At 40.1% G+C, this 23,573-nt stretch overlaps 2 protein-coding genes across 4 annotated transcripts; one reads left to right on the forward strand and one right to left on the reverse strand.

Moving 5' to 3' along the window:
• Positions 1–1,993: 1,993 nt before the first annotated feature.
• LOC103721345 (reticulon-like protein B8) lies at positions 1,994–11,179 on the forward strand. 3 transcript variants are annotated; one of them, XM_039131942.3, is made up of 6 exons: positions 1,994–2,146; positions 6,812–7,003; positions 7,085–7,265; positions 7,336–7,477; positions 9,853–9,922; positions 10,370–10,805. In XM_039131942.3, exons 2-6 carry the CDS (start codon positions 6,820–6,822, stop codon positions 10,537–10,539), a joined length of 747 nt encoding a protein of 248 aa, XP_038987870.3. In that variant the 5' UTR covers positions 1,994–2,146; positions 6,812–6,819; the 3' UTR covers positions 10,540–10,805. The 3 variants fall into 3 exon arrangements, with proteins under 3 accessions (XP_038987870.3, XP_038987871.3, XP_038987869.3); XM_039131943.3 differs by lacking the exon at positions 1,994–2,146 and adding an exon at positions 2,188–2,328 and having other exon boundaries at positions 10,754–11,179; XM_039131941.3 differs by lacking the exon at positions 1,994–2,146 and adding an exon at positions 2,190–2,328.
• Positions 11,180–19,467: 8,288 nt separating this feature from the next.
• On the reverse strand, positions 19,468–23,395 carry LOC149752790 (uncharacterized). Its single transcript, XM_089925275.1, has 2 exons — positions 19,761–23,395; positions 19,468–19,701 (listed from the first exon to the last, which is right to left on the reverse strand). Exon 1 carries the CDS (start codon positions 21,509–21,511, stop codon positions 19,913–19,915), a length of 1,599 nt encoding a protein of 532 aa, XP_089781401.1. The 5' UTR covers positions 21,512–23,395; the 3' UTR covers positions 19,468–19,701; positions 19,761–19,912.
• Positions 23,396–23,573: the final 178 nt, after the last annotated feature.

Raw genomic sequence — 23,573 nt, forward strand, 5'->3', positions numbered from 1 at the left:
TCAATGCCACACCAACATTCAATGATGACCAGCGGTACCATTAACACAGATCAATGCCCCTTGGTTGTTTGCACAATAGAGAATCAACATCTTCGGACATTTTTCAGTGGCAACCAGACAGCGCAAGTTTCTCATAATGGCTGTGGATTACTTCACCAAATGGATAGAAGCTGAACCAGTAGCTCAGATTACTAAGATAAAACCTCGGAGACTTTGTCTGAAAGGCTATAATTTGCAGGTTCGAACTTTCTCGAGTAATCATCATAGATAATGGGCGTCAATTTGACAATACTCAGTTCCAGACCTTTCGTGCTTGGCATTGATTATTGGTTCACTTTGGTAGCACACCCCCAAACCAATTGAGAAACCAAAGTAACCAATTGGACAATTCTACTGGGCCTAAAAGTAGGAGTGGACTGAGCAAAAAGACTATGGATTGAAGAATGAAGAATTATATGATATCTTATGGGCATACCGAACAACATATCGAATTCCTACTAGAGAGATGCCCTTCAACTTTGCGTTTGGAACAGAAGCAGTAATTCCACTAGAGATCAGACTGCCATCACTTCGGGTGGAAAGCTTCAACGACTACACAAATTCAGATAAGCTCCAAGCTAATCTCGATCTTCTAGAGGAGATAAAAGAACGAGCTCAAACCCATATGGCAACATATTAACAAAAGGCAACTCAGTATTACAATTCAAGGGTCAAGAGAAAGCTCTTCCGATCTGGTGACCTCATCCTAAGGAAGATTGAAGTGTCACAACTAGGGAAGCTCGAAAAGTTGACCCTAAATTGGGAAGGACCGAATTGAGTAGCTGAAGCAATACAACTAGGGACGTATAAGCTGAAGTATCTCGATGATCGGTCAACTATGACTAATATGTCCAACTTAGATAAGATCAAGGATATCCTAGGATTGCTTGGGCTCCGACCTAAGACCTCCGAGGTAATAGAGAGCTCGGTAATGAAACCAGCTACTCCCATGAAGACACCTCGGACCCGTCTAGGACCTCCATAAGCCGAGCTCACTCAGAATTTGATCTGGGGATGAACTTTAGAATCTCATATGATGATAACCCAAGATTAGCTGGGATCCTTACCGATTCTCTGATCGAAATTAAGCCTAAGAAGAGGCATCAAAAGAAAGAAATTCTGTACAATAAATCAAACTCAAATAAAACAAACTGTGCAAACCGAAAGTACTTAGAGAAATTTTATTTTTTATTTCTTGGAGAAGTTTGTACAAAAATCTCAGTATACCTAAACCAAAACAAGATACAATGAGCGCGGTAAATCCAAGTGAAAACAAAAAAAGAGAAAAAGCTTGCCATCCTCGTCCTCGTCATCCTCTTCATCACCAAGGTAAATGTCAAGATTGTTGAAGTTCATTTCTGGGTAAAGTCAAAGAACTTGAGTTCAGTAGTCTTGGAAGCTTTTCGTGAAGGCGCTTATGGCATTTCCAATAGATTCCGTCATGAATTTGTCCGAAAAGAAAAAAGTCAAAAAAAAAAAAAAAGGAAAGAAAAACAAATTATTCACTTGTTTTGTCCGGGTGGCTACGTTCTCGAGCATTTATACTGGCCCCACAGAGCACTTATTCCGACAAGAACGATGAGGCGCCATGCGGCGCGAGGCCAATGATGTTTCGTCACGTCATCCTAATAATCTTTGTGTAGCAGAACGGGCGCTCCCGAGAATTACTCGTCCACCGGTGAGTCCTGAGAGTCTCCTCTGACCAAGCCGTCAATTGGTCCTACGTCACCTGCTCGTTGATTCCGTCCGATACATATCAGAAACTAAATCGTAAACATGGAGAACGGCATAATACACGGATACCCTTGGAATTCGTGCAGTTGCTTCACGAATGGTAGGGTTACACGTGTAGAACTTATAGCCGCGAAGGACTTGGATATGTCCGCCGCACACCGGGCGTAACCTCTCCATCTGTCCTTCTCCTCACGCCAACCTCGTGCCCAAAAAATATCGAGCCCGTTGTTTAGCCGTTTGAGGGCGACCGTTGGGCTTCCTCCCACCACCTCGTCTCCATCGCCGCCCCCTAAATCCTTTACTCTTCGAAGAACCAATCCCCCCCCCCCCCCCCTCCCCTCTTTCTCTCTATCTCGGTCGGTTCTCTCCTCGGGTGAGTCCTCTCTCTCTTTATTTTTTATAATCTATTTGTCCATGTGAGTGATCTTTCGAAGCTCGAGCTTCTGAAAGCTTTGATTTTTTTTTTTGTTGTTTTGTGTATCGGGTGATTCTGATATAGTTTGTGTTGCGTCAAAAGTACAGATTCTGGTTGGATGCTGGAGTTTGTTTCTTTGGGTAACTTCTGGTCTGATTTAGGGGTTTCAGTGCTTGATTTTGGGTTGTTATTGTTGAAATCTGCGCAATAGGTTGTGGATTTAGTAACCTTAGGGTGTCAAATCATCCGATCGGTTGATGTTTCTGATCTGCTTATTTATTTATTTATTTACTTTTATTATTATTTAGCTTTTTCTACTTTGTGGTTTTAGTGTGTATTTGTTTTTTAAAACTTCAATTTTTGATGCTATGTCGGTGTTTCTGTGTGGAATGGTTTGAGGAGCAGAAAAATTTGGAGATTTTTATTTTCTTGGTTTGGCTGATGTTGTGGGGTGCTGTTTGTTAATATTTTTCGGATTGGTAACATTTGTAATCTATGTTTTCTGTGTCAAAATCTAACCTTGGAACCTCTACATTAGTCCATCCTACAAATTCTTAGAAATGAAAACGTTGGAATAAAAGGGCCCTAATTATTTGAATGCTCCGTTGTTTGAAGTTCATACATTTTCATTGACTGGTCTGTTCTTTAGTGGAAGAGGACTTGAGTTGGGACCAGAGCATCTAAATAAATTCACGAATGGCACAGTTTTTACTATTCTCCTTTTATAGATTTTAGTTTTCTCTCTCTCTCTCTCTCTCTCTCTCTCTCTATATATATATATATATATATATATATATATATATATATATGTATGTATGTATGTATATATATGTGTATGTATGTATGGATAGATGCATGTATTTCTCTCTATATGTATGTATGTATGTACTTACGTATGTATGTATGAGCTGAATTAGAAATGGTATGAGCTGAACTGCTGAATTTATAGTAAGCCTTCGACTGCTACCGATATTATGTACTCAAATATATTTGGTTTGATCATGCCTATTTTGCTTTCAAACATTAAACTTTTCAATAGTGTACAAAGATAGTAATATTTGATCATTAAGCATTTTTAGATCATGTTCCCATGTTGCCCGTAGTTTTTTCCTAGCCATTGCTATAGATCTGTGAATGGTTCCAAACTTCTTTCAAACACTTGCTTTCACCACAAACAAGTGTGTTATAGTCTTGTCATGTCAAAGTCCTGGTTAAATAAGATTTATGATCCTTTGCTTTGTCATTATATGACTCATTAAAAACATTTTCAGGTAGCATATACCAAATAAGTAACTTTAGGTAAGAGACTTGCCTATCATTAAACCTAGAAGTCTAATTAATTGTTAACTTACTACAAGATGCCAAAAGCTTGAGCTGTCAGAAGGGGTCAACAATGTCTATCAGGCCTTTAACACCCCCTCCCCTCCCGTGCATCCTAGACCCTGCACATGAAGGCATGAATTAGTCATTAATGACTTGATGAGAATGAATTAAGAATGAATTAACCGAGAATAAGAGAAGAAAAGACTCAAGATAACAATGGATGGTTTAATGAAAAATTGACCTAAATGAGATTTCAACCTGCGACCTTTAACTACTAGGACCAAAAGCTTAAGCTATTAGTGAAGAGTTTAACCATGTATATCATACCTTAATAACCATGTACCATGCACGTGAAGGTATAAACAAGTCATGAACGACCCAAGTAACAACTAGAAACAAATCAAGCAGAGAAAAAACTCAAGATAATAAATAGGCTGTATAAAGAAATTTTGCCCCGAATTGGGATTTGAACCCATGACCTTTGTGTCTAATACCATGTTAACTTATGACTATAAGCCAAAAGTTTAAGCTGTCGGGAAGGCGTCAACAATGTATGTCAGGCCTTAACATTTAAATGTAAGGAAACCTAACTTATTGCTCACATTTCAATTTCATGCAGGCTAGGAATAATCTTCTAACACTTGTCTAGATTTGGAAAGAGGCTAGATGAAGATGGCAAGTTCTCATGTAGAAGTGCTAATCATCTTGAAATCGCAAACTATAATCAAAGAGTTAAACTAAAATAACATCTATAATTATATCTGATTAATGGTCAGTTGCAAAAGTTACAGAATTCTTTTAGGAAGCTTCCTCAGACTCCATGGTTGACTTCGTTTCAACAGGAAAGACTAGATGATGAAAATGATACCAAATGGAAATTATTCTTATTTTTAATAATTATATGTGCACTTTAGCTCATGTCCATCTCAGGTTATCTTGCCCTAATCCGTTTTTGCTTGTCTTTATCTCAAGACTAATAAGATCCAATCATTAGCATGTGCAAGTTAGGTCTCCCTTGTTGATTCAACATTATGACCAATATAGGAATACATATTAATGATTCCGAATTTAATATCTATGTGTACATGCCTATATAGTGCTACTTATTATACATAACCATGGTGGAGAGGCTTGAAGTGCTATCTTTGCTTTTGGCCTGATCCTAATACAATTAAGCCTGGGAAAAGTTCGGAACCTTGCCTAAGTAGAGTGAGTTGTCTAACATAGATAGACTCTCGTGACGATCTTTGATTTAATGTTGGAAAAACACAACCAACTAAATTCTTGACAAAAAATCAAAACATTTTCTATTTGATTAAGAGAGTTGACTTGACGGTGAAGAGAAACAACCTTTTTTTTCCTTTTCTTTTTTTATTTCGAAAGCTAGGTTTGCAAGTGATGCTACCATGATTTGGACCCCTTTTTTCCATGCTTTCATTTATCTCTACGATTCTTTAAGTTCTACCACATGCTAACTTGGTAGAGAAGCTCAACTCTTCACTGTGTTCCTAGTTCCTGGTTTTATTATCTTAAACTTCATCACTGCTCTTGCAATAAGAATAAACCATGTTGTTGTGATGTGGGATGAAAATCACCTGTCTTGATATTCATGCTAAGATCAACTAAAGGGCTTAAAAACACCTTAGATGACCTCTTGAATGATTCAAATTAATAAAGCAAGGCTATGTGGTGACACTTGACTCACAGGTTCTAAAAGAGCTCAAACTATTTCAGTGGTAGGATGTGTCGTAGATATAAGTGATTTCAAAGCTTAACCAGCAACTGCACAGTCAGAATTTTTTAGCAAAGTTACTTTCATTTTGTCCAATATCAAGTTAGCTTTCCAAGCAACTTGAATCACCTCAATCAGAGGTGGGATGAGGAAGTTGGGGCCAAAATAGTGAAGCATTGCAAATGCTGTCGATCCTAACAATTGTAATTATGGCTTCAGGCCTTCAGATGATTTAGACAGCAATACCCCTGCTAGCTTATTGATTGGCTACCATGTTTCCTGTTAGAAATCTGCTGCATATGACTCCTTCTAGGTCTAAGAGTCATGTGATAGCATCTCTATAGACAAGTTTTTTGACAACAGTTATGCCATTAGATACCTCGAAAGTCATGCAACCATCTTTAAGGCATGGATACTATGTGAAAGTTTAGTTGTTTTCAATAGGATGTTTGTGTCGAATTCTAGGGGCACCATGAATCTTAGTCAATGTGAAGGCCCCTAAAAAAAGGATAAATGCACCATCTCAAAGTTCGGCCAAATGGATCTGTTTCATTCAAGATTGAACTGAAATGAATTCTAGTCCAGTTTCGGGTTTTGGTCATTTTGACTATTTTGGCCACTATTTGTCAAACTAGCCATTTCCAATCTAGCTTCAGTGGTTTTGGTCAGAACTAAAGGAAACTAGCCATAAAAATCTTTTTACTTGTTATTTTGGTTGTCTTTATCATATTGGAGTCATTTCTTTAGTTTGTTTAAGTACACAGATGGCTTTTCTTTCTTTTATTGAGTTAAAGTAGGAGATAAATAATGCAAGGCACCTTGATGGGTTGAGGCCTTTGAAAAAGGCATTTACTGTAACATATTATAAAGAATAATGAGAACAACTGAAAAAAATAATATCGTTTCCTATATAAAAAATAAATATAACATTTTTATAACTACATCTAATATAGGTGAAGCCTTCGAGGGTCCTGTTGGCACCTTGTATTGTCTTCCATTCACAGACAATAAAAACTTGGTGCTTCTGGGATTAAAGTAGCTAAACTCTTGCTTTTGCTCTGACCTTGCATTGCTTGTTCTCAAATCATTAGGGCATATGCCGCACCATTTTGTCTTTTAGAGAAATAAGCTATGTAAAGGTTGCCTCCTCTTATTTTTTAAAATACACTAGAAATTGTTTTTCTCTTCTTCTTTTTCTTGCTCCTGCTAGACAATTTCATTTATGGAACTATTCTTTCTACATGGCTTAGACGCCCCTTTTTTCATTTTGGTGCTTGCATCCTTCTTTTTATGTAGAAATCATCCTTGCCACAACTGTTTTCAACTTCTCATGATGATTGTCTCGCCACTATTGCTTAATGCTGCTGTATTTTCTTCCCCTGAGCAATCTAATATGTTGTTGCCAAAATTTCTGGATATGATCAGTGTTTGCTGATCTTATTATCCTTTAGCTGTATTTTCTACTATACTAAGTAATTTAACTGACGCTGAAAAAGTTATTTAATTGTTTTAAAATTGCATGCAAATGGATGCAATACGTTGCCTTATTCAGTTTTGATGCTTAACAGAAGGAAAAATGTCTGGGCACGTGGAGAATAAAGTTGAAAATATCCTGAACACCATAGTGGACAGCATTGCTGACAGTGTCCCAAATCAAAAATCTGTGAGATTTTCAGAAGAGCAAAATGCAGTCACTGCCCAGATGAATAAACTATTTGGACGCCGGAAGTCTATTCATAATATTTTGGGTGGTGGAAAATGTGAGCCATTTCTTCATCAAGATTTCCTGCTTTTGGATGTTTCTTTTGCTCAAAATGATAAATTCCATTTTTTCCTTGTAGCTGCTGATGTGTTGTTATGGAGGAACAAGAAGATATCATCAAGCGTCCTGACTGGTGCAACAGCTATCTGGGTTCTCTTCGAGTGGCTTAATTATCACTTTTTAACTCTCTTATGCTTGGCACTTGTTATTGGAATGCTTATTCAGTTTCTCTGGTCCAATGCTTCAGGCATGCTAAGCAGGTATTGAAATTGCTCAAATATTAGATAACAATGTGTGGAAGGTAAGATACTGACTTTTTGTTTCTGACAGGTCTCCATCTCAAGTTCCTCGCCTTGTTTTGCCTGATGAGCTGTTTATGAACATTGCTGTTTTTATATGTGCCGAAATCAATCAATTTTTGGGATTCATTCAAGATGTTGCATGTGGAAGAAACTTGAAACACTTTCTCATGGTATGCTATAATCTTAATCCCATCCTTTGCATGCTTTTGTGTTAGTCCTGTTGGTTCTGATACTTAATTTTAGAAGTCATTTGGCAAGAAACATTTACATCAAGTAATACATTGATAATAATAGATTGTCTCATATTCCTGCATAACTAATTGTTTTGTATTAGTCAATTAATCTGGTCATAGTCAACATTGAATAGTTGGGACAGGGACAGGTATGGTTATATTAATTTAGTCATTCTGTAATAAAAGCACTGAGAGTCAGATTTAATGTTCTCCATGGTTCACATCAAGCAAATTCTTGGACCTAAAAGTGGATGAAGCCTGATCAAACGTCAAAGAATGGGGGGAGGCATCCTCAATATAATGCTTAACAATACACAGAATGAGTTCTTGTGTAGCAGTTGTTCCTATCTGTCTTGAACTTGTAGTGATGATGTATATTTTTGAACGCCAAAAGCAAGCACCTATATTAATAAATCAATTGCGTACCCCTCAACTGGTTAATGAGGTGGTACACTGGCTAGAGAGGTCATATGCATTATTATTCAGAAGCTGATGATTAGTCATTCATCCAACATAAACAATGCGGTGCCAGATGATGAAAATATGTTGGGACCAGGCATTTGGAAGCCTTATTCAAAGCTGCTAGAGGTAAAGCATCTAGATTAAAGTTGGTTTTTATGACTCTTGTGATTGCACGGAGATTGACAAACTAGATATGATTTTCTTCATTGGAAGATGTAACCAAGTATTCAAATTCAGTGAAGGCAAATCAGACATGCAGGAGATGAGGTGACTTGCAAAGATCGATGCATTTGATAGTCGCTAGGGGCTTACTAACACTATAAAGCAATTTAAAGTGCATTAAACTTGAGAGTTAAGTGCTAGGTCGGCAAGGTGAAAATTACCAAAGTAATTGGTAAGAAAGGAAGCAGGAGCTTGGAAATGTTAACAACTCTGTTATAAGAATTTACGGTGATGAGCTCAAGAAGATTGACCAAAAATAAAAATGCATTGTGGATGTAAATGCTATTAGAGGATAGTAGAAGTGGGATGGCATCAAATAAGTTTGTTGGAATTTGTAAACAAAATTCAAAAATAAAATGATACACTTTAAGAACCGGAGAAAACACAAAAAAAACAAGGAAACATGATCTGTGATGAATGGAATAGTTTAATCCCACATATGATTTTTAGAGTTGCTTATACTCTTTTTAGGTGGCTAGCCACTTTACAACTCCCATAAAGGACGAGAAGCCAAAATACATGGGGAAACAAAAACAGGACAAATCAAATTTATATCCACATAGCTATGCTGGTTATGATGGCTGACAGCCTGAAGAACTGGCTGAATGTTTACAAGGGAAGTACTTAAGCTTATTATAGTGATGTTTGATGGAATTGCCAAGTTTTGGATATTTACAGTTTAATGGTCTTTATAGTTTGATTGGAATCAGCTGATGGTTCAGCAAAAGTTACTAGAGAAGGTAGAGAGGTGGTGCCTAATGAATTATTATGAATATCATGTTTTGCAATTTCGGAACGTACTATTTGGTGCAGGGCATTAAACACACTGTATTGGTAGGGTATCAGGACTTGGAATGTCTCCTGTATTGAGTGTCGCTACCGAGGTATGTACTGTTCTGTCACTAAGTACAGGGTACTGGTTGGGCATTGGTACGAAGTTCAATATCAAGATTGGAATTTTGATAAATATAATATAACATTCTGTATAGTGGTCTCTTTCGCTAAGTAATATTTGAAAATAAATTTAAAACATAGCCAGTAGCCAAAGGACCTCGGTATAGGTGTCATACTAGAGACAACAGTAGTGGATGATAAGTTCAAATTCAAAGAAGGAAACATCATTTATAATTGTAATTTTTAAGACATTTTAGGAGCTATCTTCTCATAGTCTGATATGGAAGTTTTGTTTTCCATCGTCTCTCTAGTAATAGCATGAATTGTGCCTGTATATAATGTTATTATTTTTCTCTATTTTCTCACCCCTGTTGATGCAGTGCATATAATGACATTGCAGTAATCACCTAAAAATGCCTGATTCTTTCGTCAGTGGTTTGAAACACTTTCACCTTTATCATTTTAAATTTGAGACCAAAAATCATCTTTACCCAAACAACCACCAGAGAGAGAGAGAGAGAGAGAGAGAGAGAGAGAGAGAGAGAGAGAGAGAGAGAGAAGCATGGTTGCTTTACATGCACCAGCAATTCCACTTGTTTTTGACCCTAGGTTTGCTAATTATTCTGCTCTCTCTCTCTCTCTCTCTAAATTTCTGGCTTGATTTTTTTCTTTTCACACTGGGTTTCATATTTAAACAAAGCTGTCCAAAGCTTAAATGGATGCTATCTTTTCAGGTCGTTGGAAGCTTGTCGGCTGCTGCTGTGATAGGGAGCTGGTGCAATTTCATGACTCTTTTTTATATTGGTGAGGATATACCCTTCTTATCTTATGTAACTCGTTTTCCATTTTATCAGTCTCCTGTAGTAAAGCTTGTAGGCAATTGATGCATACAAATAATAGGAAAGTTTCTTTACACAAACAAGGAAACTACCCTATCAGGTTTATGAATTTGGTTTCCTGCTACGTATCACTTGCAGAATGTAGTCTCATTTTCCTATAACTTGGTATTTAGTCTTCTGCAAAAACAAGATGGCATATTAAGTATTGCTATGATAAGTTAGTTTTCTTGACAATGCCCTTCTGTAACCATAACATTAAGACATGTCACCATATGTTAAAGATTTTTAGCTAAAGAAATTGTAGAGGTGAGCTTGTGCATTTGAATAGTCCCGGAGTACGCTAAACAGCATCAATAATATCTGATTGGAGTGGAAAATATTAAGATCCTTGTTTCATTTTTATTTGATACAGGATTTGTTTGTGCTCACACTCTGCCAGTGATTTATGAGAAATATGATGACCAAATTGATGATCTTGTGTACAACCTTATTGGGCAGCTGCAGAGTCAATTCAGCAAGTTCGATAAGAATGTTCTGAGAAAAATACCGAAGGGAAATCTCAAGTTGAAAAAGAATGATTAGACTAGTCATTCTTGCTTGCTGATTGATCTGACTGTATTTTCTAAATGCCATTAGCTTGTTGAAATGGGGATTGAACCTTCTGTTTCTGCAGCGTGAATATTGTTAAAAAAATTTGTGCATATCCATTCTCTATTGTAGTTTTAGCATTCAAGATCACGTATGCCTTTTATTGAAGCTACTATAAGATAAGGATCTGAACTAATTGTTCCCGCAGCTATGACCTCCATTTGAAGTGAAAAATGAACCTCCTGTTCTGGGGTTCTGAAGTGAAAGATCGAAGAGGGAAAAAGGCTTCATATATAATGCTTGCTAGTATTTGGCACCTCTCTCTCTCTCTGTGTGTGTGTGAGTTGAAGCCAGGGATGGAGGCTATGACTGAGTGGAACTCAGAGGTGGCAGATACATCCTCAGGGTATGCATTTATAATGGTAATATCTGTTCTGAGACTCAAGGAAGGCGTGCTTCTTGTAATACTTGGTATCAGAGCACCTTACGATCTGATTCAAGTATTATAAAAGTAAAGGTCGAGGTCTAGTTTTTTTTTTTATAATAATAGTGTTTGGAAAGATAATATCCACTTCATGTAGTACCCCGGAAAAAGGGGCCACTTGATCAAGCTAGTAAAGTGTGGTTGTATCAACAGACCTTGCTTCAAATCCTGTTTTTCCCAGGGGTGTAAATGAGAGATATTTGGGGAAGGCCATCTCCCATTTGCATATCCTTTTCTATTTTATCTCTCTGCGAGCAACAAGCGGAGGAAAGTTAAATAAAGTACAACAACGTTGGGGTAGGACGCTAGTATTTAAACTAGGATTGTTTTGGCGCACTAATCTTATGTTTTTCAGCAGGTTGTTAGTTGTAGCGTGTAGCGCGCCTTCTCTCTTTCTTCGGAAAGATTTTTTAGTCCATTTAGGTAAAAGCTCTTCAATATCCATAGATGAAATCCATAGGCGAAGATAAGGCGGTAAGAAAGACAAGCTAAAAAGAAAAAAAAAAGAAAGAATAGAATCGAAATCTGCTTCTAAATCTACGACTTTTCTAACTTTTGTTCTTTCGACTAACTGCCTTCCACCTGGAAAGAAGAATTTTGTGTGCTTCATTGCAGCTGAAAGTAAAAGTATTTTGATAAATTGTTTTCTTTCCCTCTCTTTTCTTTTTATTCCTTTCCATCATTCCTTTAACTCTCATAGGTTTGTTAATTCTATAGAATCTGACCAAATGTGAAGTAAGTCTTCATAGCTTACTGATGAAACTTAATGAAACTTAATACTTGAAATTCAACAGAACCCTTGTGATACTATACTAATAAAATAAAAGACCAAGCCAATGCCCCTTTTTAGTAAATTTGTTAGAATATTAGATCTTTTCCACTTAACATCCGTCTTTGTAACATAATTGACATTGAATCTAACGGATCTACTGCTGGATAAATACCTTTAGCAGCTAGACGAGAGTTTCATAAAGGCATATGAAATGATAAGAAATAAAGGAGGAAGGCCATCCTTCCGAGCAAACAAAAGATTAAGACAACAAACAAAAATAAGCAGTAGTATCTCCTACAACTCTCCCCGCAACAGTGAGAAAAGGTCTCAAATAAAATGGGGTGGCTACTCACAACCAGGTCCCAAAAGACCAAATCATGAATCCAAGCATCCCAAAATAGAGAAAGTACAAACAAATCTCAGCGCTTGTTGCAGGAGTTATAATCGAACTCAACCCAAAAATGTCGCCTGTGCCATGGCTTTTTTGTTTTCTGTTTTTTTCCTTTTACTCTCCATGAGTCAAATTTTTTAATACTAGTTATTAAATTGATTTTAGAAATTAGCCGATAAGAATTATGAAAATGGGATAACCTAATAGATTAGGTCAGCATGACTCTTGCAAATAGATTCGATCAGCAGGATCAAACTATGGATATGAAATTAGGAACTATGGATCAGCCATGGTTCTCAACTTAAGACCAAGGCTGGCGAACCGTTATTAAAAATTGCTTGTGTTTAACTCATATCTAATTTCAGTTACTCAATTAGTAAACAAGCTGTTGCCTAGATAGACAACTCAAGAGGGGGGTGAATTGGGTTTTAAAATAATTTTGCAATTAAAACGTTGTGGATGACTAATTAATGCTTTACCAAGATGATTAATTAATTGCTATGTGCTGTGAATGAAATGAGAGTAAAAGAAAGAGACAAACAATCACAAACACAAGGCTTTTATAGTGGTTCGGAGCTAACCCTTGCTCCTACGTCCACTCTCCAAGTCTCACTTGGGAATTCACTATAACCCCTTGGATTACAGCCGGTTGTTTTACAAGCTCACAACCAAACTTGTTGTTTTACGAGCTCACAACGAACTCGGTCGGTTTTCCCTGGCTCACTGACTAGAACCACCCCGATTGTTTTTCCGGGATCACAATCGAACCCTTACACGTTGGTTTTACACTCGGCTCACCAACCAACCTCTACACCCTTGATTCAATCCCCCGATTGAACCAAGCAAAGACAAGATGGAAATAATGACAACAAACAGAAAAACAGAGCTTCTCAAAAGCAGATAAATAACAATATAAACTAGAGAGAAGTTAAGAGCCCTCAAACACGTTTGAGTTGGAGTAGAGTAGGGCTTCTTGAACTTCGGGTCTCCTCTTGAATGTCTGGTCGACTTGAATGCAGGAGGAGATCTCTTTCAATGTTTGGGAAGAGGTAGTTGGATGGAGTTATGGCGCTCTTCCCTCTTTTTGTTGAAAAACCACTTGCAGAGAATGAATGCTTGATTTCTTTGAATGGAATGGTAGTTCTTTGCCTTGCTACAGTCCTCTGTGGCTATTTAAGCCATCCCCCACGGAAACTAGCCGTTAGACACCTTTTTCTGCCCGTTCTGCACACTCTGCACAACCTGACAATATGTCCGTTGGGGGTCGGAGTCGACTCGCGCGATCAGGAGTCGACTCGGCTGTAGCGGGAGTCGACTCATGCTTTTCTGGAGTCGACTCGGCAACTGTTCCGGATTTGAATTAAAGTAGCCTCTTCGACTGGGAGTCGACTCGTCTTGACCCGGAGTCGACTCGCCAACTTCTGGAGCTGACTTGGCATTTTCGGAGTCGGCTCATCTCATGAAATCCATGGAGCTAATTTTCAACTTGGCCCACTCGAGTCGACTCGACAATCCTGGGAGTCGACTCGGCGCTCAGAGCCCGAACTCCCGATCTTCTATCTTTTGGCTCGTCCAGTCTTGGAGTCGACTCGAACTTCCCCGGAGTCGACTCGGCTCTCAGTTTCCGAAACATAGCCTTTTGCCTTTTTGGTGTAGCGCTGCCTTGGAGTCGACTCGAGCTGTCTGGGAGTCGACTCGGCTCTCAGAGACAGTAAATCGGTCTTCTGTCTTTTTGGGGTCGTGCTGTCTCGGAGTCGACTCGCGCATTGCAGGAGTCGACTCGAATCTTAGAGTCCGAAAACTGCTCTCTGACTTTTGCCTTGTGAACCACTGAGAGTTGACTCTCGCTTTCTTTGGAGTCGACCTACCAACCATCGGAGTCGACTCGCGTTCCACAGGAGTTGACTCGAATCTCAGGGTCGAAATTCGCTCTCTGACTTTTCTGTCTGTAACTCCTTGGAGTCGACTCATACTACTCCGGAGTCGACTCGGTAAACATCGGAGTCGACTCGCGCACTTCAGGAGTCGACTCGCTGACAGGTTTTAAGTTGTGTCCTTCTGTTCGTCTGTCTGTTCTCAGTCGGAGTCGACTCGTAATGGTCCGGAGTCGACTCGAGCCCGTGCCAGTGATTCTGATACGCTTGGAGTCGACTCGTAATACTCTGGAGTCGACTCGAGTCTCAGACTTTGGTTCAAACTGACTTCTTAACTTATCCAAAATATTATGAACCAAGTCTAGAAACACTTTAGACAAGATTTTCACTGAAACACTCAATTGAATTCATTAGTAAACAAGAGATATACTCAGATGCTTTGAGCTCATCAAAATCAAATAGGGTTATGATCAATCACTCCACACAAGCCAAGATAGAGCTAGGTCTGGCTCGCCCGAGCAGGTCAAATAAAGATCTAAATTTAAATAAATTAATAATTATTTCAAATAAAATTAACTTTATGACTATGTACGGATGATTCCAAAAGTCTCACTAAATTTTGGACAATAGCTGGAAGCCTTGAAAGACCTCATGTCATGCTCACTAAATGAACCAGATGAACCAGCTTTAGCCCATTTCCGTTGCACTGCAGGTCAAGGTATCTTATGAAATCAAACTCTGCCCGGGTGTACCTCTGATCAAATCCAATTTGATGCAGCAAAATCCAAACCTGGTCAAGATCATATCTGATGATTAAATTCAATTTGATCCAGCAAAATCTAAACCTATTCGACATACATATATATCTGACAGGTTGGCTTTGTATCGTGTTGGATCAAGAACCGATCTGACCTACCTGCGTGCATACCAAAATTGAAATCATCTACTAAAATCACATGGCCGTCACGCCTCTTAAAGTCTACACTTCCGCATCCATGCAGCTAATACACCGTCTGCTCGCCAGCCCGCTTTCTCTCGTCCAATATTTTGCACACCCCTTGAGACAACGAATAGCTGGGCCCACCAGCAACTCTTTTGTCAGCTACAGGGCAACGGGCTGTATGTTGCGCGTGAATCCACCGTTGGATCATCTACTCGTCGCTTTGAGAGCTGTGCAGGCGGATGAATGGTGGACTTCCTATAGCTTTGATATCTGTGCCGTGGGCCATCCAATGGTGGATTCGTGCGAAGGTAGGGGAATCCTTCTTACTCGCAAAAGATACTACGACCCGTGTACGTACTACCTTTTTAAGTAGACTCCTCTCTACGGTCCAGCGTGGCACGTAGCGCATGCGCCGAGAGCGTGCATGGATCGCCTCACCCACGTGGAGACCGTGGACCGCGACCCACTCCCATGAGCTCCGCCCCAAATAGCGGGGTCCACCCGCCACCTAGGACAAACGTGTGAACAGGAGCTCACCACTCCACCTCCTACCCCACGTTCCTCCTCCCAACCCCACCGAAAGCGGAAGGCATCACTCTCGATCGACAAAGATCTCGGGAGCCTTTTCCAGTGTATAAATTACAGAGCCAAGTCCGGCTTCACTCCTCACCCCAAATAAAGTACCAGCTCTTTCTTTCCCTTTGTCCACTTTCCTCCTCCACTGCAATGGCTGTTGTCACCATTAATGAGAAGTCGGCTCCCTGTGGTTTAGTCTTTGGAGAGACACAGGACGTGGCATTTGATGATCGGGTCTACCGAGAAAACAATGGCGAGGGTGATGACGACGACGACGATGATGATGTGGCACCTGCGGCCTAATGATTGCCTCTGAGGTTTTAGAAGTATGATGAGGTCATAGTATTGGCGTGCAGTTAGTGCTTTATATATCTTTATCTAGACATGACACTCGTTGTCTTAGTTTCTAGAATAATGCTTTTTGTTAAGTTAATACGGAGGTAGTTTAAGATGATAAAGAGGGGTTTGACGCTCTCTCTCTCTCTCTCTCTCTCTCTCTCTCTGAGTATAATATACCGCAGCGTTTCCTATGTACTTACTGACCATGGTTTAATAATAGTATGTTGCTACTATCATGGGCTCATGACTTCTTATGAACTCCATACAATCTCTCTCTCTCTCTCTCTCTCTCTCCGTGTGTGTGTGCGCGCGCGCTTGAAGCTAATACCTTTTGAGGCAGGTATATTGTATTCATCTGAACTAAAGATACTGTATTAAAGGAAGGGACTCCAAAAAATGATGTATATATGCTGCTTTTGTGTGTGTGAGAAAGAGAGAGAGATAGGGGTTACTACTGTGTGGTTGTTCAGAAATTAAGAAAGGTATCTTATCTACAAGGATATTAAGGTCCGGTTGGTTATAGCTAGCTTTGAAGAATCCTATGTAACACATATACATATATACAATTCTAATTTATTGTGTAAGTTCCCCTCTATGGTTTCATTATCATTTTATTTACCTCTTTCGTTAAAATATTTTAATCCTTTATCATTGATTAGCAATATAACAGGTCTTTTTTTTTTTTAATAATGTAAGAAGATAACAGATAATACAAAAGTAATACTACTTGTGTTTATTTATATCTAATGCACATGATTTTTTCATTTAACTAACCTGCTTCAAAAAAAATGGACATGGTTGGTTGCGTATGTTTATGGCTGAGTGAGGTTAAAGTTTCCACATTTTCCTTCTGAGTACCATTACATTATCGATTGCTACTACTCATAAAGGCATTTGAGCAAAAGCATCAATAGAAATTAGTAATACTATTCTTTCAAAGCATCCTTGTTCTGAAGTTTCTTCAAATCTTCCTAGATCACATATAGTTTAGAGGAAAAACTACTATCAAACATGTTCCTCCATTCAGAAAAATGCTTAGGCTCCATTTTTATGGATATACAGTATGTAATTTTGCCTTTTGATATATATTTCTGTCACGACCCCCGCCCCGTTCCCGGCGGGCCGCCGCGACGGTCCTAGGGTGCGGGTAGGCATAAGGCCACCAGCCACCACGTAGAACCCTACTACCTATTAATCATCAATAAATTCTGAAAATTTTGGCATGATGCATGCACAAAATGATCACCTTTCCTATGGTGACCTGTCAGGATTATCTCATTACATACAAAACGCTACCTGTCAGAGCAGCAATCACATAACCTGTCACATAACGAACCTGGACAATATATATCAATACATCATCACAGGCATATAACTCAACTGTATAAAAATCTGGTTCCCATTCTATCCATGGTCAAACCCATATCCACAACAGGATCTATGACTGTAACTATACACTAAATACAACAGAAGGTTTATAATACACCAAAAGGGAATAAACCTCTATCTACATTATACTATACTATACTATACTATACTATGGAGCGGCACAGCTAGCAGGCAATCTCTAACCCTGCTCCTCTCTATACAATACCTGCCCTGCAATCAAAAACACCAAACTGGGGAGTGAGTATATAAATACTCAGTGAGTGGAGTAGAGAGTACTATGCACATGAGACAGAATATAATCATGGCTCGAGATGAAATCTCAAGATCAATAACAAGATGAACATGATCTCAACATAGAGAATATGGAGTAAATCATCAATATCACCACAATCAATATCAACTCATCTGAAGCATATATGGAATAATCAAGTAAACATATATGCTACTCATGAATATGCTCAACAGATCATAATGCTGGAACATACAAATCAGGTGTCAATATGCTGAAATCATCACTAGACAGCTATCGGGAGGTGGGTTTTACGCCCCAGGCGAACCAGCAACAACTCCCTACTGCCATATGCATATATCGAATATGACACCACACCAATATGTAAATCATCACTAGACAGCTGTCGGGAGGTGGGTTTTACGCCCCAGGCGAACCAGCAACAACTCCCTACTGTCACATGCATATGCAGGATAATACACCACACTGATCATGTAAATGCTGGCCAGTATCCAGAACAGAAATCCATCTCACATCTACATACTAAACGGCACCTCGCGGGAATTCTACATCCACGGAAAGCCATACTGCACCTCGCGGGGTCTTACTATGCCCGGCGGCAAGCAGAATATAAGTCGTAGGACCGGCCGATCCTACGCCTAGGGCCGTGTCCCCCCCTAGGAAGGGACTGGGCTCCGCCCACCCAGAAGGCTACTATGTGCGCACAAAGGCCGATGTTCAACCCCCATCGACTATAGGTGTCCTGCAGATACTGCCAAGCCATGCATAAATGCCATAATGCACCCTCCCAATACTCAACTAAAAAGGAGTATAATCAAGACTACCACTCACTAGTCTTTGAAATAGAGGAAATGAAATCAATTTACAAAAGAAATCATTTCACAATTCGGAATCAATTTGATTACTCATCAACCCCTCGTAATTCCTCTCAATGTTTCCTCAAATGCATGTACAGAATAATCAAGCATGGAGAATTAAGATTATAGAGGAATCTACTACAACAATTAATCAATAAGCTCAGGTGGAATCAAGTCACACTTGGCAACATTCATGAAAATGAATAAGGAATGTGCTCATGGTGCAAAGTACATGACTCCCACTCACCTGTCAATCCGGCACAGCCCTGATACGCCTCCAAAAATGTACAGCAGGCAGTGGGAAACTTCTTCCTCTTGTTCCCTAGCTTCTTGCCCAACTGTGACATGCATTTACAATACATTTAGTCTTGTATCAAGGGCCATAATCTACGTGCCAATTATAATATAGGGGACTTTAATTGATTCAACTCCCCCGTTCCCTAAATCTTTTCTTTTCTTTCTCTTTTTCTTTTTCTATTAATTAACTCATCATTTATGTGTATTAGGGACTCCCTTGCACGAGTACAAGGTCTCCCTTAGCCTAATCTAGGCTTAATACCCTATTATGGCATGAAATCCCTTATTTTCCACCCGGATGAACAGTAACCCGAACTGACAGTGGGTTACTTCATCCCGGTTTTGATCCACTTTTAGGACTCCAAATTTGATAAAATTTTTACCTAACATTCTACACTCATAGAGGATTCCAAAGAGATAACATGCATCATCATCGGAGGCCGTTTGACACCCTAAATAATTCGCCGAAGTTGGGACTTCGACACAGTTTTTCCGTAGTGCCGGAAAAATTTGTCAAAATCCGATTCTTCCTCTTTTAACCGCCTCTACAACCCTTATCCGACCCCTCTAGACTATATTCACCCTTTGTATAGCCTAATGTTATCAAAAGACTAGATAGGGATGGACATTTACCTTTTTCTTTTTGGAAATCGAGGTCCTTGCGTAGAGGGGAAGGAGATCTACGTTTTTCCCTTCAGCTGGAAGTGCAACCGGGATCTCTTTCCTCCTCGAATCCCCTTCCTCTTCTTCTTTCTTCTTCTTCTTCTTCTCTTTTTCTTTCTTTCTTTCCTCTCTGTTTCACGCCTGAGAACCCCCTCCCTCTTTCTCTCGGTTTCATTCCAAAAGCCAGCTCAAACCCTCCAATTAAATCACATCAAGATACTATTCACCCTTTTTTTAATATTATTAAATTCCCATTTTGCCCCTAACACTTCAACATATCTACGGTTATGCCATTAACTTTTGATTCCTTCCAATTTTACCCTTACCACTTCAACGTATCTACAACTATGCCATTATCTTTTGATTCCTTCCAATTTTACCCTTATATCAATTTTAAAGGACTATTCTATCCCTTTTTATATAAAAAAAATATTTTGGGGTTATTACATCCTCCCCTCCTTATATAAAATTCGTCCTCGAATTTAAAAGAGTAAATTACCTGATTACTCAAAGGGGTGAGTGTATCTGCTCTTCATATTCTGCTCGGTGTGGTATTGGAAATCAAATAAATTGGGAGTGTTTTACCTTCTATCTCTACCACATAGGTAGGATATACATACTTCGCTTCTATACTATCCCCTACAGGTGTACTAATAGCTAAGGGGATATGCATTAATATCTTATCCTTAGCTAACTTTTTAGCAAAATAAGGGGATACAAATGAATGGGTAGCTCCAGAATCAAATAACACTCTAGCTTTAATCTCATCAATGAGGAGTATACCTGTCATAGCTGCATTCGATGCCTGTGCCTCCTGTGGATTTACCGTGAACACTCTTCCTTGCCCTCTGCCTACTGGAGCTGACAGTTGAGATGGTCCAGCACTCTGCTGTGATGTTTGTGCTTGACCTCTGCCTCTGCCTACAGGCTCCCTACTACTAGGCCTGTCCATCTGCACAGAAGGGTAGGATGTTAAAGGCACAAACTGCTGGGTGGCACCCTGCGGGCATTCTCTGGCAAAATGACCCGGCTGTCCACATCTGTAGCACACTCCCTGACCCATTCTGCATCTGCCAGGGTGCTGCTTCCCACACATGCCACACACTGGCCATGATTGGAACCTAGATTCAGTTCTAGCCATAGTGACTGGAGGACGAGGTACTGATGGTAGAAAAGTATCTTGTGATTGACCTCTTTCCCTCCACTTCCTCTTACGTGGGGCAGGTGGAGCTGAGCGTACAGACTGCTCCGTCGGGCCCTCCGAGAGATCTACTCCCTCAGATCTACCTCTACTGCTTTGCTCCTTCCCCACATTCATTTTTCTCTGTTCTCTTTCAGCTCTTTCCTCTTTGTTTCTGGTCTCCCACTGTTTTGCTTTATCTATCAGCCTAGACAAGGTGGGGACCTCTACTGCCAACACCGCATTATAAAGCGGGGAAATCAGGCCCCGCCTGAATCTTTCTATCCTGGCAGCTTCAGTGGGGATGATGTAAGGAGCATACTTCCCCAATCTAGTAAACTCACGAGCGTACTCAGATACGCTCATTCCGGGCATCTGCTTCAGCCTCTCAAACTGAAGAGCCCGATTTTGCCTCTCAGCTGGAGACAAGAACTCATCCATCACTGCTTGCCTGAACTCTTCCCAGGTTGGAGGATTACTACTGTACAATCTGTCCTCCACATGCCTCTGGTACCAGTCCCAGGCATCTTCTTTCATTGTGAGCCCTACAAGTTCTATTGCCCTTGCATCAGAACAGGGCAGTCTCCGTATCATCTTTTCAGTCTCCTCCAGGAATCTCTGAGGATCTTCACCTTCTTCCCCCTTAAACTCTGGGGTTCTGAGCCTCAGAAATTCCTGTACAGTAATCCCCTCATCATCTAGAGCTCGCCTGGCCAAACTTCTTGGCACAACTACAGGAGGTGGGATGGATACTACTGACGGGGCAGGAGATTTCCCCCGAGCAATCTGCTCCCTCAGAGCCTGATTCTCCGCCAGTAACTGTTCCATCAATGCATCTCTACTTCCTACCTCTCCTTGATCATTAACCCTCCGTCTATCAGCAGGAGGAGATTTTTCTCTTTGGGGCTCGACATGTGCAGAACCCGCATCCAATGCTATATCTGGCTCCATCCTCTTTCCAGGACGAGCAGGTCCTCTCCTTGGAGGTATTCTTTATATATCTCTAAAAGAGTTAAAAAGAGAGGGCAGTCATTACACACTGAGTCATAATATATTTTACTGAATTGTAAATGACTCATAAATTAACATACAGAAAAACCCTATGCTCCATAGTATAATCCTATACTTAATCCTGACTCACCCTATTGCTCTGACATGACTCTTCTTAACCTTTGCTCTGATACCACCTCTGTCACGACCCCCGCCCCGTTCCCGGCGGGCCGCCGCGACGGTCCTAGGGTGCGGGTAGGCATAAGGCCACCAGCCACCACGTAGAACCCTACTACCTATTAATCATCAATAAATTCTGAAAATTTTGGCATGATGCATGCACAAAATGATCACCTTTCCTATGGTGACCTGTCAGGATTATCTCATTACATACAAAACGCTACCTGTCAGAGCAGCAATCACATAACCTGTCACATAACGAACCTGGACAATATATATCAATACATCATCACAGGCATATAACTCAACTGTATAAAAATCTGGTTCCCATTCTATCCATGGTCAAACCCATATCCACAACAGGATCTATGACTGTAACTATACACTAAATACAACAGAAGGTTTATAATACACCAAAAGGGAATAAACCTCTATCTACATTATACTATACTATACTATACTATACTATGGAGCGGCACAGCTAGCAGGCAATCTCTAACCCTGCTCCTCTCTATACAATACCTGCCCTGCAATCAAAAACACCAAACTGGGGAGTGAGTATATAAATACTCAGTGAGTGGAGTAGAGAGTACTATGCACATGAGACAGAATATAATCATGGCTCGAGATGAAATCTCAAGATCAATAACAAGATGAACATGATCTCAACATAGAGAATATGGAGTAAATCATCAATATCACCACAATCAATATCAACTCATCTGAAGCATATATGGAATAATCAAGTAAACATATATGCTACTCATGAATATGCTCAACAGATCATAATGCTGGAACATACAAATCAGGTGTCAATATGCTGAAATCATCACTAGACAGCTATCGGGAGGTGGGTTTTACGCCCCAGGCGAACCAGCAACAACTCCCTACTGCCATATGCATATATCGAATATGACACCACACCAATATGTAAATCATCACTAGACAGCTGTCGGGAGGTGGGTTTTACGCCCCAGGCGAACCAGCAACAACTCCCTACTGTCACATGCATATGCAGGATAATACACCACACTGATCATGTAAATGCTGGCCAGTATCCAGAACAGAAATCCATCTCACATCTACATACTAAACGGCACCTCGCGGGAATTCTACATCCACGGAAAGCCATACTGCACCTCGCGGGGTCTTACTATGCCCGGCGGCAAGCAGAATATAAGTCGTAGGACCGGCCGATCCTACGCCTAGGGCCGTGTCCCCCCCTAGGAAGGGACTGGGCTCCGCCCACCCAGAAGGCTACTATGTGCGCACAAAGGCCGATGTTCAACCCCCATCGACTATAGGTGTCCTGCAGATACTGCCAAGCCATGCATAAATGCCATAATGCACCCTCCCAATACTCAACTAAAAAGGAGTATAATCAAGACTACCACTCACTAGTCTTTGAAATAGAGGAAATGAAATCAATTTACAAAAGAAATCATTTCACAATTCGGAATCAATTTGATTACTCATCAACCCCTCGTAATTCCTCTCAATGTTTCCTCAAATGCATGTACAGAATAATCAAGCATGGAGAATTAAGATTATAGAGGAATCTACTACAACAATTAATCAATAAGCTCAGGTGGAATCAAGTCACACTTGGCAACATTCATGAAAATGAATAAGGAATGTGCTCATGGTGCAAAGTACATGACTCCCACTCACCTGTCAATCCGGCACAGCCCTGATACGCCTCCAAAAATCTACAGCAGGCAGTGGGAAACTTCTTCCTCTTGTTCCCTAGCTTCTTGCCCAACTGTGACATGCATTTACAATACATTTAGTCTTGTATCAAGGGCCATAATCTACGTGCCAATTATAATATAGGGGACTTTAA

Source organism: Phoenix dactylifera, chromosome 9 (genome assembly GCF_051530095.1).
Source record: "Phoenix dactylifera cultivar Ajwa chromosome 9, Ajwa_hap1_PhDact_Kaust_v1.1, whole genome shotgun sequence".
Lineage (NCBI taxonomy): Eukaryota > Viridiplantae > Streptophyta > Magnoliopsida > Arecales > Arecaceae > Phoenix > Phoenix dactylifera.